Source organism: Ruditapes philippinarum, unplaced genomic scaffold (genome assembly GCF_026571515.1).
Source record: "Ruditapes philippinarum isolate M1 unplaced genomic scaffold, ASM2657151v2 ctg7593_1_1_1_1, whole genome shotgun sequence".
Lineage (NCBI taxonomy): Eukaryota > Metazoa > Mollusca > Bivalvia > Venerida > Veneridae > Ruditapes > Ruditapes philippinarum.
The window spans coordinates 14,369-32,485 of NW_026865448.1; the positions used below are offsets into that span (position 1 = coordinate 14,369).

Genomic DNA, 18,117 nt, shown 5'->3' on the forward strand with positions numbered 1-18,117 from the left:
TTACATAACTTTTAACAGTATTTAATTTCTAACATTAAATGGTTTCATATCATTGGTATTGAAGGAGTGACTATACCAATAAGGTATGGTTCACGCTTTACATTTTCCTCACTACTATTAACTTAGGCTAAAGTTCTGTTTAAAGTAAATACTTTGATGGAGATTTTGGCCAGTCGATAAACGAACAATGGCGGCTCACTCTATGAGGAAAAAAACAAATTTTCATAAACATTTAGATAAGGATCGGAAAGGTTCGTTGGACAAGTTCGTTGAAAACTTTTTTTTCACAACAATTTTGTTGAAAGCATGCTTTCTCGTTCCTCCACCAGTTAAGCTGGATAGTCGCCATGGGACCTTTGCAGTGTTGGTGCGAAGTAAAGCCAAACAGACAAATGCATGTTTTCTTGATGTTTCAATTGAAAAATTAATTACTTATTTGTATTATTTCCAAATTTCTAGAACTCTTCTTCGCAACTTAAAAACATGTGTACATTTACACATCCTGGTTATTGATAATTGATAACTGACAAGCATTGATATGTAATCTCTTTACTATACTGTTAATAGTAAACACAAATGTGATATAGAATGTATATTTATATTTACAAAGCGAAATTCTATTCATCAAATTCATCAAAAAGAAACATAATAACATCTGATGACACAAACTACAGCACATTTGAAGCACCGGATAGTTGAATTCTGGTTTTTATTGGTTTGGTCATGAATGTTTGTAATTCTATTAACTTCGAAAGTTTGAATATGTGTCGTACTGTTGTATGAAGTTAAGAACCACTTCATGGCAAAACTGATATTGTTCCTGGAACAAAAAAGAAGTTCTCAATAGAAAGCATTATCGAAAATATCATGATTTTTATAATAAACAATATACTACAAGGGCTTCACTAAATTTAGAAAATATAAAGTTCATATGTTCAGGTCTTAAATTGTGATTATAAATATCGTTTATTTGTATGATCAGGAATGTTACAAACAGTTTATTCTTCATAAGCGATGAATTGTACTTAACGGGGGACTACTTAGAGAAGAAATGGTCTCATCTAAAACATTTTTGTTTAATACATTAATTACGACGTAGTTGACGTTGACGTGCCTGGATTCTTGATAATATCATTTTTAACATTTTTTAACTTAGCGTAATGTCATCAAACCTTAAATTGAACTTGGCGGTAACTGATAAGATGGCAAATTGATATGGAAACATATTGACATATTTTTTTACCATTTTTTAAGCAGTGTTCAGTTATTAGCAAGTGTTTGTATAAGATATTTCTGGAAAATAAATCATCGTAATAATAGACTGTTAATATTCGTGATCTTTGATTCGCAATAAGACACCACAGAGATACCTATGGAAATGATTATATTCAAAACGTTTGAAACTATATATCAGAAGGTACGGATATGAGGAATTGTCTTAACTTTTTAATTACGTGTGAATCTATTCGAGAGCGAATTCAAATAATTTTCTCTATAGGTGACTATACTTATTAATTCTTCATTAATACTTACTAAACAGGGAATGATTTGTTCTCTAGCGTTTCTCATCTCTTCTACAACAGACGCTATAGCAACATCTTGTTCAATTTTCATACGTTCTATGACTGATGATATAACACAAAACAAGCCACTTCTATCTGATCCATTCCTGTTGACAATGAGCATTTACACATAGAATATATATTAAATCACAATAAATAGTTAAAAATTAAAGTAATCATAAAACAAGTATAATCAACTTCATTTTGGTTCATTGGAAACTGCTTATATTGAATAAGTATTTTTAGTGATCAAGAGTCTGTTTAATCTTTTATTTAATAGATTATTGTGTATTGTTTGTATTTCTCTTTGTTAATCAAATTTCCCTAATGTCTCATATAAACATTCTAGCGGTATTATGGACTTAGTTAGACACACTTACTTTTATCAAAGTTCGCTTACATAATTTCTTTCAACATCAGAATTTGGAGTATAAGTAGATGTAAGCTATTAGCGACCACACATGCGCTTTCAAAGACAAATGCACATAGCTTCGTTATATTTATATGCATGGAAGATTTAGTATAACCTAACTGAGGGCATGCAACATATAAGACTACAATTAGGGAAAAGACAGGATGGATATTCATTGAATAGATGGAGGATGTACAAAAATATGAGTGAATATCATTTGAATAGTTAACAAGAACCTACATGCAGTGAACAAGAATTTTAAGATTTCCCGTTTGTTGTTGCCATGCCCGCACGGTTTCTAGCAAGGACAATATAGTGTCTGGCGAATCAGGTAATACATTGCCTTTTCTCCACCCTCCACATTGTATTTGTTTGATACGTCGTGTCTGCAAATAGAAGATAATATAGGAAAGTGGTTTAAATTACTTTTGTTTTAATCCAAATAGGTTTTCAGTGGAGATCATTAAAACATTTATTACATTTTCTACTGTTACAGTTACAGTCCTACTTAATGAAATCATATTTTTCGAAAAACATATGAATATGGATTAAACATATATAAACAATTGAAGAATACACAGGAACACCACTCCCTTGTGGTTTAAAGGTTTTCTTTACGGGTTGAGGCATTAGAATTGCAACTACCGTTTAACTCCACGTGATGCGTGATGGTTATAGGTGACTAAATTGGTTCTAATTCTGCATCCCTTAACTACGGCGGATGAGGTGGTTTTGAGCCCCCAGGTGTTTCTTAAAGTTTTTTAACACCCGAGGTTATTCAAAACCATCTTGCTATTTCGACGCCCTTTGACCTTAACTGGAAAGTGCGCAGTAAAATCAACCAAACACTCAAAACAGATGTACCAAAACAAAATTATACAGCGAGTGCAAGTTATGACCTTTTTGCAAAAAACATTCTCACTCTATTCAATATATAATTATAGTTAAACGGTCAAAGAGGAATTTAAAAGTTTACCGTATCGTTTTTCTTGAGGGACAGCGTCAAAACGATATGGTCACTGGCCGTATCAGTTGATACTTTTGAAACATGAATGTTTCCGAAAACAGTTGGTTTCCCCTCAGGCCAATATTTCTCGTCATTCTTAACAAAATCAGATGCATGTGTATTGTATAAATAGTACTAGGTGTAAAACATGAAAAGTTTTTTTGTACTAGTAGGTTTTCGGTCATTCTAAATATTTTGACACCAAAAGAATAATAAAAATCGCTATTTGACATGTTACAATTGTCTTCTGAACTTATTTCTAGCTTCTTGTTAAGTTGATTAGTGTGTATACACAGTAACGGGCAGGAAACGTGAATAACTTTTAACAATTTAAAACCATTGAATAGTTCTTGAAATAAGTTATTATCAATTTGTTTTAGTGCATATTGATCATAATTAAAAACTTCGTTCCATAATTTCACTTTTAACGTCACAATGGCATGAAATCTATTTTAAGAGATACTCAGGCAAATAAATGACAAAATATTAAAAAAATCTTATGTACTCTAATCACGCTAAAATGACATTTTTTGAAGTCCCAGCATAACTTTCTGTATAAATTTTATATGTTTTTGGTTTGAAGCGTAAATATATCTATATTTATTGGACGAAATTTAGACGCCGACGTCAACGAGTAGTTCTAAAACAAGTCATATGACATGAACAAACCCTGGAAGTTACAAGAACAGATATTGTTGATATTGTATGATTGTAACAAGTTTCATTCTTTTGACAGATTGATTAACGGTGGCAGACTTCACTGTGATACCTTTATGAAATCTAATCGCCGTAACCTGATCCACGTGGATCAAGTTAGGAAACCACAGTTTTATTCAATTGAAAATATTTAAAGTTTTGTTCCTGTGACTGCATAGTGTACTCATTTTGATGACATTTACAGAATAATTAATGAAATAATCAAAACTAAGAAATGAAAATTGTGTCTATGTCTCCCATTAATGCAATTTATTAGTTCATGGATTACCTCTATCTCATCGGTGCTGTTTAACATAACAATAGTGTGAACCTCTTGTTCCCAGGCAAGCATCCAAAATTCTTCTCGTGTACTTTTCAAAGGCGATTGTGTTATGATAAATGCATTCTTCTCGTTGTAACTCTTTATAAACAGTAAAACATTATTATTTGAAACTATGGTCGACTTTATTTGTAAATAATGTTCTAAAATCCTTGACCTGGCCAATTTGAGAAAAATGAACAACTTTTATATTTTTCTCAAGCAACAAATTTTTAAAACTATTTTAAAGAGTAATAACAGATTTGATTTTTCTTAAAAATAAATTGTGTTTATCTTCTTTTCTTACAAAGGTGACTTAATTCATGCACTTAAACTTTTTTGTTTTGTTTAACACTATCCGCTGTGAAACATAGCATCGATAGGGTTAATGTCGACGTCTAAATCTATTAGTTTACAAATCCCATATCAGAAATCATATCAGAATACGCAAAATTCATCAAACTTTTCAGGAGCTAGTGTTAAAAACATATTACATAATGAAATTATACACAAAATGCGGGTACGCCTTAGGGGCCTCTAATATTTGCGACGATTTGCAAGAAAAAAAGGAAACACAAACAAACGAACTATTACCGGCAAGAACACGGCATTGATATAGATAGGTTTCCCATCATCTCTTGTTACGAACGGCATGAAATCCTCAACTGCAAATTAAAATGATACAATTATATTCGAAATGTTCTTATTATTTCAGCATTCTATATCAAAAGGATCTTTTTACCAAAATGTACCATTAAACAGATTATCGCGGTTTGTTTGAAATGCAATTGTAGTATTATACATAGAGCTAGATGATAGTCAAAGTTATCCCGGTGATAAAGGGAAAAAACTCTTATATACGAGCATAAAGGAAGAATTAAACAGAGTTACCAAGCCGAAAAATCATAAATATATAAATCCCTGTCAAGCCCGACAAGACTGCTGATTTTCTTCCTTGTAGAATGTTATTCACAGAAAAGGGTGATAAATTCGCAAAATTGGTTCATCTTAAACTGTGAGTAAATACACTCGACAAGTTATTGATTTCAGTAGATAACCGGTATTGTGACATTTTCTTTAATCAATGTTTCAAAGTCGGATAACCTGTCGGGCAATTTGTCAAATCCTACATAAAATTAAAGATAAGAATACAGATGTATGTTTTAATCAAATTTATACATTCCGTAAAGCACGTTATTTAAGTGTAGATATGATTTTAGAATACACAATGATTTTGCTATACATGAATTTATACTCATTTACCTGGCAGAACATTAGGGTCTCTGTTCTTTTGTCTATTTACAACAAGCTTTGCTGATACGTACAGACTGTCTTCAGATGGTGGCGAGACTCTTTGAAGATTCTTTAAGATAAAAGTATGAATAATTACATTGATTTGATAAATAATTCTAGAGAATAAATCCTCCAATTTTATATTTCATTTATGTTGATTTCTAAATTGAAATGAATGTTCATTTCATATTTATAGAAGAAAGATAGTGTGCCCATATAATATCAACGTTGTTAAAAAAATATTTTACGAAAACAGGGATAGCATTTATAAATCACTGTGTTGTAAATACCTCAAGTTTAAATTATTCGCAAGTAAAGGGCACTTACCTCAAAATCTATGCAAATTCTTGTTTTATTTTTGTTGGGGTCTATTTGTTGAAGTTCACAATATCGTTCTTGGAATTTCTGTGCAGGAACTGTTGATGATGACATCATTAGGGATTCAACCAATGCGCGGTGAACAAATATATACTGGTCCTATTCAAACAATGAAACAAATGGTAAAAAAACGTTTAAAAGGTTACATTAAAGTAAAAACTGTAATGATTTTATACAGCATAAATATGGTATCAGTTGCTGTTTAACAAAGTTACATTTTAATGATGTCATACCAGAAATGACGATTGCATTGATGATTTATTATTTAGAGGGACTGTATTATACAAATTGCGACTGGAAATAAGTGTCCGAGATTAATATAGACCAATAAACTTAAGCTTGTGTGCGAAATTTTACATCATTTGCTCACTCCGTTTTTCCAGAATGATAATTCCGATTGTGAAATAATAACCTAAAACTGAAAAGAGTTGCAAAGCATTCACTCAAATCGAGCGAGATTAGCACATAAAAACGATTTAAATTTTATTGTTAGTACATTTTCTTATTGATCGTTTTCATATTTTTCTGTTTTAATTGCCTTCGCTGATTTACAAAAGAAATTCAAAACTTATCTTTCTTTTGACCTCAGTGGAGTTCTATTAAGTAAGGCAATCCAGTTTAGGTCATATGGCGCCGTAAGGTAAGTTGTTGAACCTATACACGTATACTTCATGCAGATTTCATATTTTACCGTTTGTAAATTGTTTCATACAACGCGTAAGGAAAAAAAACATTTGAAATGTAAAACAGGTGTAAAGATAACGCAGATTGATCACTTTGTACTCAATTATTACTTGTCTAGAAGATTTAATAAATGTTATCCCAAAAGAAAATTCGTATGCTTTTGAATCAATATTTACAAATTCGATTCATTCATTTTTTTATTCAGTCAAACATAGTTATCTAGAAGATTATATTTTCTTTACGTTGATTGCATACAATGAGGTGAATTAACATGTCATTTCAATTATGAAAAATAACGTGTGAAAAGAGTAAAATTATTATGCTTGTTTAGTTTGGTATTTAACGACACAGTGGCAATTGAGTTATCTAGCAGTAAGCGGGAAAACGAATGTAACTAACGCCTTTGCACAAAATCATTATCAATGACTTGAAAGTATCTCATTTATTTAAGGAATGCTTTGTTTTCATTTTTGAAATTTCGCATATTTATATATAAAATATTCAATTTCCTTCTTTAAATACCGATATCATACGTTCAAGAAGTATATACAATACAAGTTTTGCTAAGTATAATTAATTCATATGTATTATTTACCAATGTTTGCACAAGACTAACTCTCTGCTTTCTTAGAGAATCAACACACCCAGCAACATCGACATATCCAAGTGTTTTCCCCTGGTCTGTAAGATAGTCTAGGGCGATATAGGTTCCAGTTCTTCCAACTCCAGCACTTGATAAAGCAATGACATGATATAGATCAAATGGAAAACTTTACAGAACACACAGCAAAGCAAAAGTTAGCAAATTCATAGATGATAGACATTGATACAAGCTATCAACCATGCCTCTTGTCTTGGGTGGAATTTGGCATTTTATCATAAAAGGGTGACTTTTAGAATTCAATAGCATGTAAATAGCATTGAATTGGTTACTTTGATAAAAAGCTTAGAGAGAAATTGATGTTTACTGTATAAACAGATATTTTAGGGATCCTTTTTAAAACAAAATATATTCGAATATTTAAAAGAAAGATAATAAACACAATCATAATCGTATAGTATCTATTTTATGAAATTGCACTTCATATTTTATAGATTAATATAAGATATGTTTTTGGAAATTCTTATCTAATATACATCGAATTTACCTGCAATGTACAATAATCGGACCACTACCGTGAGTAGGTGCATTGTTCACCTTTTTCAAAAAGTGAACTAGAGCAGATGCATATCTTGGAATACCTTTGTCAGGCCATACTGTAAAATGAAACTGAGTAACCGTCTTTTCAGCTGAATTACCCTTTACAAATGGAAAAAGAAAATATAAATGCACACCAAAGAAATTTCCGAGAGAAAAAATAAAATAAAGAAAAAAAAAGAAATTGTTATGTAATAGCTATCATTATTGGTTTTATTTTCATGATTCTGTAGTAACGTTTATAGTAATATCCGTATGGTGGGCGTTGAAAACGGTATGACGTTTATCAAACTAAATAAAATATACATGGGCAAATTAACAATCAGTAAAAGACCAAATGTGTTTATAATTAAATGATCTATAATACTGCACAATTGGAGATTAAAATAGAAATTGATTCATAAACCGCTATTTATCAGAGAAAATATTAGAGTCATACTTGTGCAATCGATGTTCCAAACGTTCAGTATTATTAAATAAGGTATTCAAATTATTATTTTAACTTGACATTACCTTTTTAACCGATAGAGTCCTTATATCAAACTGGGAATGTGTTTCCACCTTTTTAAGGCAAATCTTTAACTTTCCAAAAGATTCCTCCATGTCATCAGGCCAGTACTTTATGCACTTATTCTGTAAATGAAAGTGTTTAAAAAGGATCAACAAAGGTGGGCAAAGTTCATTGCGGGCAGTCAAAACGTCACTCGCTTTTAAACTACAAAAATGTATTTAGCTTGTCTGTTTAAAAAGAAGAACAAAAAGAACTACGACAGTAACTGAACAAAATACCCGAAGCACTTTTTAGAGAAGTTAACTGTACCAATTAAGCACAATCATGAAAAAATAAATTGGGACGGTTTTGAACATCATATAAAAACGGTCAATCTATATACCCTTCCTTCTTCTATTAAGTTTGTCAGCATTACAATTTTGCTGGTGTCCTCCTGCCAAACCATCCACCAGAAGTCTGCCACGGTGTTCTTTGTTGGTCCTAAAATTTATCTTTCGAATGTGATACTTGAAAAAATATTTTAAATGACATGAACTTTAAAAAGCAGCTATGTATTCATTTTAAATGAAAAATGACTTTAGAAAGTGTTTAGAATAAAAAAAACAATGTAATATGTTTAAGCTTTGTTTTACCTTGTGTCGCTATATATTTTCTTGATTTGTTGAAACCCTGTAAGAAGATATTTCTATATGGTAACAAATATTGTCCACAATTAGGGCTTATAATGCTATAACTCCTTCTATTTAAGTTGTCAAGTCATGGCCTTTATAAAAATGATAATTCTTTTAAGAGGAAAATATAAAACACATAGTCTTTTAAAGAATGCAAGAAAAGTGTCTGATATTTGGTAATGTATAAAGAATCTGGTTTTATTATAATACTGGAAAAGTGTACAGTGGATAAAAATTGTTTAAATGGCTTTTTCTGTGCTCAAACTTGATTACTTGATTATATTAACACTTAACTTATCAACGATATGTGATGCCACTGGTAGACGGTTATCCTAACACATTATTTTAAAATGATAATTGTTCAAAATGAAGAGATCAAGAAGAGAGGCACGTACATGTACATAGCATGCGTTAATATAATCCGAGATTGAATCCTCCTCTGTGTTTAGAACAACTCGTGTGTCATCATCTTGTATTAAAACAAACGGGATTATTTTTAATACAATTTTGATATTTCACACATGATATACAGGATGAGAGGTTGAAAAGATACTAATCCTAAATAGCATAATTCAAATAATAAATTATTTCACTTAACTTTAAGAATCAATTTGTTTAACCTGCTTATTTTTTTCTGACCATATTATGACTTAGTCATTAACTGGTGTGTTTTAATTCTTAATTCTTGTTTGTCCTTTCAATATTATGTTTTTGCAAATGCTGATACATTATGCTATCATTGGGTGATATTTTTAGAGTAATTGATTTATAACTTTAATATCAAAATATAATTTTGAAAACTACTGTTTACTTACAAGCATAAAGTCTCGTATATCTATTCTTCCCTTTGTTTTCTAGCTTGACAGCTTCAGAAAAGTTTTCAACCATACCTTGTGGTAGGGCCTTAATAACAATTATACAGTAAATTGTTTAATGGAGAAGCCAAATGTTCATATTTCAAAGACAAAATTAACTGATTGAACTAACGAGTACATGTTATTAATTACCTGTAAGATTGCTTTCCAAATAATCTTGTTTTATAGTCATTGATTGATTGGAAATTAAATAAATTGTTACATTTGGTTCTGAAAATATTTATCATTTTGTTCGAGGCACATGACATTATTTCAATCACATTGAAAATCATGTACTGCTGATCCATATTCCCCTGAGAAAAGAACGTTAACATTTCTTCTGTGAAAAAAAAGAAATAATCCAGGTTCCAGTTTTTTTTTAAATTAGACATTTATATTCGTTCCTCGCATCTTTACGATTTGAGCTTCAATTATGAAACAAAGATCAATTAAGGTTTAATTGATAAACATACGTAACAATATCTATAAAATTTACCTTAAACTGAGCTTCGAATGTTTTATTCACATTACTTCCATTAAACACAATATCTTGAAGATCATCTACTTTTATTGCTGTTTTAGGCAACGATTCGGTGTTTCTAAAATCATAGTAGGTTTGGTTGTTGGAATCTCCAACTGTGGTATTGATATATACTCCATTTGTGTTCCTTGCTGTATCTGCCGTGATAAAGATAAAAAAAAATGTTTCTTTGTTTTCCTTTGTTACAATTTCATAATGCCCACTTACAGTTATGAATATAATTACAAATGTACCGGTTCGACAAATCGCAAAGATTAACATAAATGAAGCTGACTTTTTGTTTAATACTAAGATAATGTAGAAAGAGAAATTAATTTATAAATCATTATAGACGACAAGTCAATACACAAAATGTTTATAGAGGTATTTGCTTGACTACTCATAAAACTAATGCAGTCTATTTATAATAAACTATAAAGTTGTAGATTAGCATTGTTTGTTTTAAAATTGTATAACAGAGTAATGATTCCGCCGACGTCCTGGTGGAAGAATTATGTTTTTACCCAATTGTCGATGTTCAAATAAGGAAAAAAATAGAAAATATGTAAATTTAAATTCAAGTTGTGTTACTGTGTCACTTCCAATACAATTCTAATCAAATTAATCCCGTCATATTTGGATTTATCTTAGTCGCTTATTAAATCATTTCAAGTGATAGAGAAACTACCTGTTCCAAAGTTCGTTTCTTGGCTATCAATGCTCATTTCAAGGTCTGTTGCATGTGTAAGCGAACTTCGAAACGACTGTCTATCATCGTCCGGCTTGTTTTGTCTCAATGCATTCCGCCTAGGAAAATACAGACATAGTTCTAGGTCAAAGTGAATATTATGTGAAATACTATTTTAAAACCTTCATGAGTTATTTGAATTGAAAAAAATATGAAAAACCAGCAACAAGAGCTCGGGGCAAAATACGTGCAAAGGCTTATTTTTTTCAAAATAATGCACATAAAATAGCACATGTGATGAATTTTTCTACAAGTGTGAAAGAAAGAAAAAAGTACAGTATTTTAGTTAATAGCAAAAATACTGGCATTAAAAGATAATTTAGCTTACTTAGTTGCATATAAAGGATCATTACTTAGTCAATTATTAATTGATTCAAAAATTCAGACTTTGACATATTGTACGTGTATGCCAAATATAATTACAAACATTGGAATCCTCAATAAATTTCCTGCGAAAACCAATTGTTTACAGACGAACAGACAGACGGACATTGTCATACCATAATATGTACCGAAGTTTCTTTGGGCATATAAAAATGATCAAAGACGTTGATGCTTATCATTTTGATTACCTTTTTATAAAAATGACAGTGACAACAACCACAGATCCAATTATTAGAACACTGACCACTCCACAAACAGCACCTATTATTGCATCAGAATTTGTGGCGGTCGCGTCTGTGTGATCCGAATGTGCCTGTTTGATCTCTGAAAATATGTTGAAAAAAACCACTAAAATAAAAAAAAATGCTTCCAAGAAATTTACAAAAATATTGTTCTTTTTGTTTTGCTTTATTTTGTAGATAAGGCAAGCAGTTGACTCATACATTGAAACACTTTCGAGATTCAAAAGATATTTCTAAATTCTGTATAAAGCTTTCAACAAAGTTTACAGGGACTATTTGAAAAAATATTCAGTTTATAGAAATAAATAATAATCACCACAAAGAGGCTTTTTTCCAAGCCAGTTTCCATCCTCTGAACATTTAAGCTCATAGGTATTGTTTTCGCAAGAATATTTGGAATTGTTACAGACAAAAAGAAGTGTAGTGTTATATGAGATATCCGATGGTAGGTTTGATTGCGGATCATTTGATCTGTTTATAGCATAATACCCACATATCTCATCCGGTTTGATGCATGTTTTAGGTGAGCATGTGGGATTTTTTCCACTCCAGTTTCCTGTTGCATCACATCGTCGTTTAAATGATCCATCTGTCAATCTAAATCCAGTTGCACAATGGAAAGTTATGCTTGTGTTGTATTCCATCTTATCTTGTGTTAACAATTCACCTTTTTCATCCATATAATTACCGTTTGACCTCCACATTGGCATTGCACAAACTACTTTGTCGCAAATTGTTTCCTGTCCACTCCACTTATTCAATTCTATACAGGTTCGCTGTGAATGCGTTTTAAGTACATAACCAACATTGCAATTAACATATACTTGTTCATTATATCCGAAAGATGTAGGCATTGCAATTGTAGTTTTACTGGCTTTATACCAGCCATTAAGTATTTTTGGGGGACTGCACGTAACTCTGATACAAAAAGGTGTTTCACCAGACCAATGCCCATTTTCATTACACTCTAGTTTACCATTGACGGTATTAATGTACCCTTCTAGACAAATGATATTAAGCTGACTACGGTAAGGCAATGTTAATCCTGTATAAATGATATTGCCAGAACCACTAACTATCGTGTAATTTACGTTATTTTCTTTCCCTGGCACCTTACACTCTACAGGTTGACACCCTTTACTCATATCATAGGACCATTTTCCACCCATTTTACATGTAATGTAATTATTATCCGTTGAAAAGGATCCTTTATTGCATGAAAGAATTAATTTTTCTCCAATTTTAAATTTACCAGTTGAAGGCTCGGACCTATTAGGAAAACTATAAATGCCATTTGACGTGAAGTCTTTTGGAGGTTCACATGTCGCAGCAACACACTTTAGATCACCATCACTCCAATATCCTGCCTGTTGACAAGTTCTGTTGTTGTTCCCTTGCAATGCAAAGTTTGGATTGCAGTGCCCCGTGATTACTTCTTTAATATCTTTACCGTCAGAAGTGTAATTATTTCCTTTACTATCTGTATAATAACCATTTTTTAAGGATCCCGGATAAGAACAAGCTTTGCATAGTGGTGTTGTTTCATTACTCCATGTGTTATTTGATTTGCAGTATATGCTTGAAGGGCCTTCTAATGTAAAATCTGCTTCACAGGTAAAGCGGAGAATATGTCCTGTTAGAAAAGTATCTTGCCTTGGTTTCATTATCAAATTGTTTGTAAGCTGGTATATAGAGGCATCACATCTAGCTAGAAAGAAAATGCTTAATAGTGATAAAAATATTGAAATCATAATGTTTTATGGAAAGTTTTATATAACACATTCAGTCATATTAAAAGAATGACACATAGACACTCGAAAAACGACCGCATTGTAATTATGAAAATTACTATTGTGCAGCTTCAAGCAATAAAGAGGCATGAATATAAAAGTTTAATGATATAATTTTTTCTTACTGCTTTTGTCTATATAAAGGCAATACATTATTTTGTTATAATGCCCATCTTCTTGACATTGCAAATAAGCTTTTTCATTTGGTGATGACTTATTCCAAGTTTCTATTAAACTTCCAATTTCATTGAAATCGCCATCGTTACTTTTTCCTTTGTCATTTACAAACTGTGCTGTACATCCGATGGTTATATCTAAAACTGGACATCCCTTTGCAATATCTGAAGAAAAAGGCAGCACCATATTTACGTAGATGAAACAATTCTTCATGATGATTTGAATATATGTCATACATGTATCATGAATATATTACAAGGTTATGTATCATCTATGTATCATCTTATGGTGTAATGCTAGAAATTTGTTATATAATCTATGGAATTTAAAAAAATTAATAAAATTATTAATTTTCTTAACACGAGAAGCTACAGTCTTTACTGAATGATTTGAAATAAATTATAGTTTACAATAATTTAATTAGTTCTAGGAAAGAAAATAAATATGCGTGTTGTCATGCGTACGTGCGCGTGTGTGTGCGTGTTTTTCAATGCCTCCATCATAGAAAAGTTGTATTTAAGATACAACGGATACGTATATATGTCGAATAGATTATGAGCAATGCATAATCTCATCTGTATAAATCAATACCGTTGGAAGAAATTGTTGTCCATATATATTTTTAATCTTTTTATGAACTATAAATATCATTTCACCGGCGCATCAATGATGTCATGTAAACAGTTTTTCTTTAGATAAAGTGATTGATATTGTTCAGATGATTTACGAGTTTACATTTTTGTGTTGTTTTAGGAACGTTAATGAAATTAAATGACAATATATAAAATGTAAAACTCGCATGTCGTTATGTGACTGTAACAGTTAGAATACGATGGAATTCTTAAGAAACTCCTTTTTGATTAATAATAGATTTGTATAGATTTATCTATTGTGGCTAAGATATTACCTTGTTTTTCCGTTCGTACTACTATTTTCGTCATAAGATGGCATGTGAAGAGAATGAGCAAAAACGTTAATAAGAAACCCATTCTTCAATATCTGAAAGACAAAGTGAGCATTATACTTTAAAAAGCTTTAAATAAAAACAAAACAGAAAATAATTTTGCACTTAGAAAATTCAAAGAGCATTGAAAAGATTATTATGAATACATGTACTTAATTTCCACATATCTAAAATATTTAAAAATATTCTGTATGTATGCCTTGAGGCTTTGTCTTTCAGATATTGAAGAATGGGTTTCTTATTAACGTTTTTGCTCATTCTCTTGAGGCCCTTCAGAGAAATTGAGACCCCTTCAAAGAAATATGAAGACACAGAAAATATATTAAGACAATTTATGGTAAAAGAAAAGAAAGTAGCTCAGGACCTCGTAGACAAAATATCCTTCGAACGAGTTCATAGAATGGGCAAAAAAACCAATGGTCGCTCTCGAAACATTGTTGCCAAATTCACCCTGTTTAAGGAAAGAGAACTTGTGAGGAAACAGTAGAAAGCCCTGTCCGGTACACCATACTTTGTTAACGAAACAACTCCCAAGGGAAGTATTCGACAGAGAGGCGCGTGAGCAAGGTAAAACTGCATGGTTAACGTACGACACGTTATACATAGATGGCAAACCAGTTAAGGACTAGGAATTTGCGGGGGATGAACTGAAAATTATTTCTTGGAATATAAATGGTTTAAGTAAATTTAAAAGAGACAAAAACGAACTTTTGGATATAATTACTTAACATGACATCATTTTTCTGTATGAAACATTTGCGTGTAAGAACAGTGTAATTGACATTACTGGATATAAAACCCATAATTTCTTTAGACAGTTCCAACACCGAAGAGCAAAAAGATCGAATGGCGGAGTCGGAATATATTATAAAGAAACAATATCACCAGGTATTTCTATTGTTGAGAATAGGTTCGATACATTAATTTGGGTTAAACTCGACAAATATTTTTTCCATACTAAAAATGATATTTACTATGTGGTGTTTACTTGTTGGGTGAGGACTCTCCAGCATATAATGCTGTAAATGTGGATTCATTTGAATATAATGAAAATGATATTAACCATTTTGAATCTTTAGGAACTGTATATTTAATGGGAGACTTCAATAGTAGAGTTGGTAATAAATATGATTTTTTTAATCTTTGATTGTATGAATAAGTCTTTTGATGACGAGTTATATGCTCCCGATAAATTTATTGACCGGGCCTCCTTAGATAAGACCTGTAATAACTACGGTGTAAAGTTAATTGAACAAATCTCCGTATTGTTAACGGAAGGTTGCATAATGAATTTAAAGCTGCACGCCTCCAGATGAACATAAATATCTCAAGAAAATTGAGAAAAATGTACTAATATTTTAAGAAAGGTAAAAACATTCAAGATTCATGCAGTATTTTATCACCATATTTCTACTGTGTTACCAACGCAGTAAGGGATGTTTTTGCATATTTTGACCTCTTTTTGGTAATTTGCATGAATTGTAAGTGCCGAGTGAAATATGTGAATAACTTTATTTGTTCACCTCACAATATTTTACTTTCAAATACATTTTCAAAATTTTCGTGAAAATTAAGAATCTGGAGGCGTGCTGCTTTAATATTGGTATGTACACATACGTTTCAGAAACTGGAGCATCAGTTAATTGATTATGTTTTGACAAATGCAGTTAATTTTTCAAATATTACTTCTTTTGAAATACAATCTGTCAACGAATTTACTTTGCCGCTATGATAATGTGAGAGTGGCGTTGCATTTCTTTGTTTACACAAAAGTTTACAATCTTTATCAAAATATGTAAAACAGGTTTTTTAGAAGCGAATAAAGTACAAGATAAAAAAATAAAATTTTTAATGTCTTGATAGCAAAGTTGGTAAGGTCATTGGGATGCAATACAACTGTATTTTTTTCACGAGTTCGAGCCTAACAAGTTGTTTAACTTTTTACTTTCTTTTTCAATTTTACTAAAGATGTAAATTAATTGGAAAATAAACGTATATAGTTTTATTGAAATATCTAATAATCTAAATATACCGGTAAAAATATTTTTTATTCTGTGTAGTGTGTATTATGCAGTTGTCATAGTACTTGTGCAGTGCACGAGTATTTCGTACCAACTGAACTACTGTGAAACAATTTGTGTACATGTATTCATTCCGTTTAGTATTCGGTATAAGGTTTACCAACTTGCTAGATATTATTTTTGGAAACAAAAAAAAGTGAAATGAGAAGTTAATAAATATTAACACAACACTTAACATTTCTTTACGCCAAGAAAAACTAGAACTGGCACTGTCATGGCGTGAATACCCCCGCATACCACTTTGTCAGAATCAACAGTGGCCATTTAGAGCTCAAGGATAACTTCCCTGCCAAATCTGAGGTTACTAAGCCAGTGCATTGCTAAGTTATGTATTCTACATGCTTCAAATGTGAAAATGTCAAAATCAATACAATGCGGACAGGCATTCTTAAGCAATTGAGGGGAAAAACTTATTTTATTGTCAAGGTCCCTCTGACCTTTGACCTAGTGACCTCAAAATCAATAGGGGTCACCTTATGGTCATGATCAACCTCCATGCCAAATATAAAGACTGTGGGTCAAAGGAATCTTAAGTTAATGGGCGGAAAAACTTTTTTAGTCAAGGCCCCTGTGACCTTGACCTTTGACCAAGTGACCTCAAAATCAAAAGGGGTCATCTACTAATCATGACTAACCTCCATGCCAAATATGAAGACTGTGGGTCAAAGGAATCTTAAGTTATTGGGCGGAAAAACTTTTTTAGTCAAGGCCCCTGTGACCTTGACCTTAGACCCGGTGACCTCAAAATCAATAGGGGCCATCTAGTAATCATGACTAACCTCCATGCCAAATATGAAGACTGTGGGTCAAAAGAATCTTAAGTTTTTGGGCGGACAAGCTTTTTGAAGTCAAGGCCCTTGTGACCTTGACCAAAGACCCGGTGACCTCAAAATCAATAGGGGCCATCTACAAATCATGAGTAACCTCCATGCCAAATATGAAGACTGTGGGTCAAAGGAATCTTTAGTTATTGGGCGGACAAGCTTTTTGAAGTCAATGCCCCTGTGACCTTGACCTTTGACCTAGTGACCTCAAAATCAACAGGGGTCATCTACTAATCATGACTAACCTCCATGCTAAATATGAAGACTGTGGGTCAAAGAAATCTTTAGTTATTGGGCGGAAAAACTTTTTTAGTCAAGGCCCCTGTGACCTTGACCTTAGACCCGGTGACCTCAAAATCAATAGGGGCCATTTACTAATCATGACTAACCTCCATGCCAAATATGAAGACTGTGGGTCAAAAGAATCTTAAGTTTTTGGGCGGACAAGCTTTTTGAAGTCAAGGCCCCTGTGACCTTGACCTTAGACCCGGTGACCTCAAAATCAATAGCGGTCATCTACAAATCATGACTAACCTCCATGCCAAATATGAAGACTGTGGGTCAAAGGAATCTTTAGTTATTGGGCGGACAAGCTTTTTGAAGTCAAGGCCCCTGTGACCTTGACCTTTGAGCCAGTGACCTCAAAATCAATAGGGGTCATCTACTAATCATGACTAACCTCCATGCCAAATATGAAGACTGTGGGTCGAAGGAATCTTTAGTTATTGGGGCGGAAAAACTTTTTTAGTCAAGGCCCCTGTGACCTTGACCTTAGACCCGGTGACCTCAAAATCAATAGGGGC

At 32.0% G+C, this 18,117-nt stretch overlaps 1 protein-coding gene across 1 annotated transcript; it reads right to left on the reverse strand.

Annotated features, from left to right (window-relative positions):
- Window positions 1–548: 548 nt before the first annotated feature.
- Window positions 549–13,179, reverse strand: LOC132729076 (receptor-type tyrosine-protein phosphatase T-like). The gene is made up of 19 exons (XM_060714819.1): window positions 11,795–13,179; window positions 11,425–11,560; window positions 10,793–10,911; window positions 10,081–10,262; window positions 9,546–9,633; window positions 9,126–9,199; window positions 8,692–8,728; window positions 8,442–8,539; window positions 8,062–8,181; window positions 7,499–7,650; window positions 6,946–7,081; window positions 5,616–5,765; window positions 5,259–5,358; window positions 4,590–4,660; window positions 3,966–4,097; window positions 2,951–3,076; window positions 2,215–2,360; window positions 1,534–1,669; window positions 549–820 (listed from the first exon to the last, which is right to left on the reverse strand). Exons 1-19 carry the CDS (start codon window positions 13,140–13,142, stop codon window positions 743–745), a joined length of 3,429 nt encoding a protein of 1,142 aa, XP_060570802.1. The 5' UTR covers window positions 13,143–13,179; the 3' UTR covers window positions 549–742.
- Between the last annotated feature and the right edge of the window lie 4,938 nt (window positions 13,180–18,117).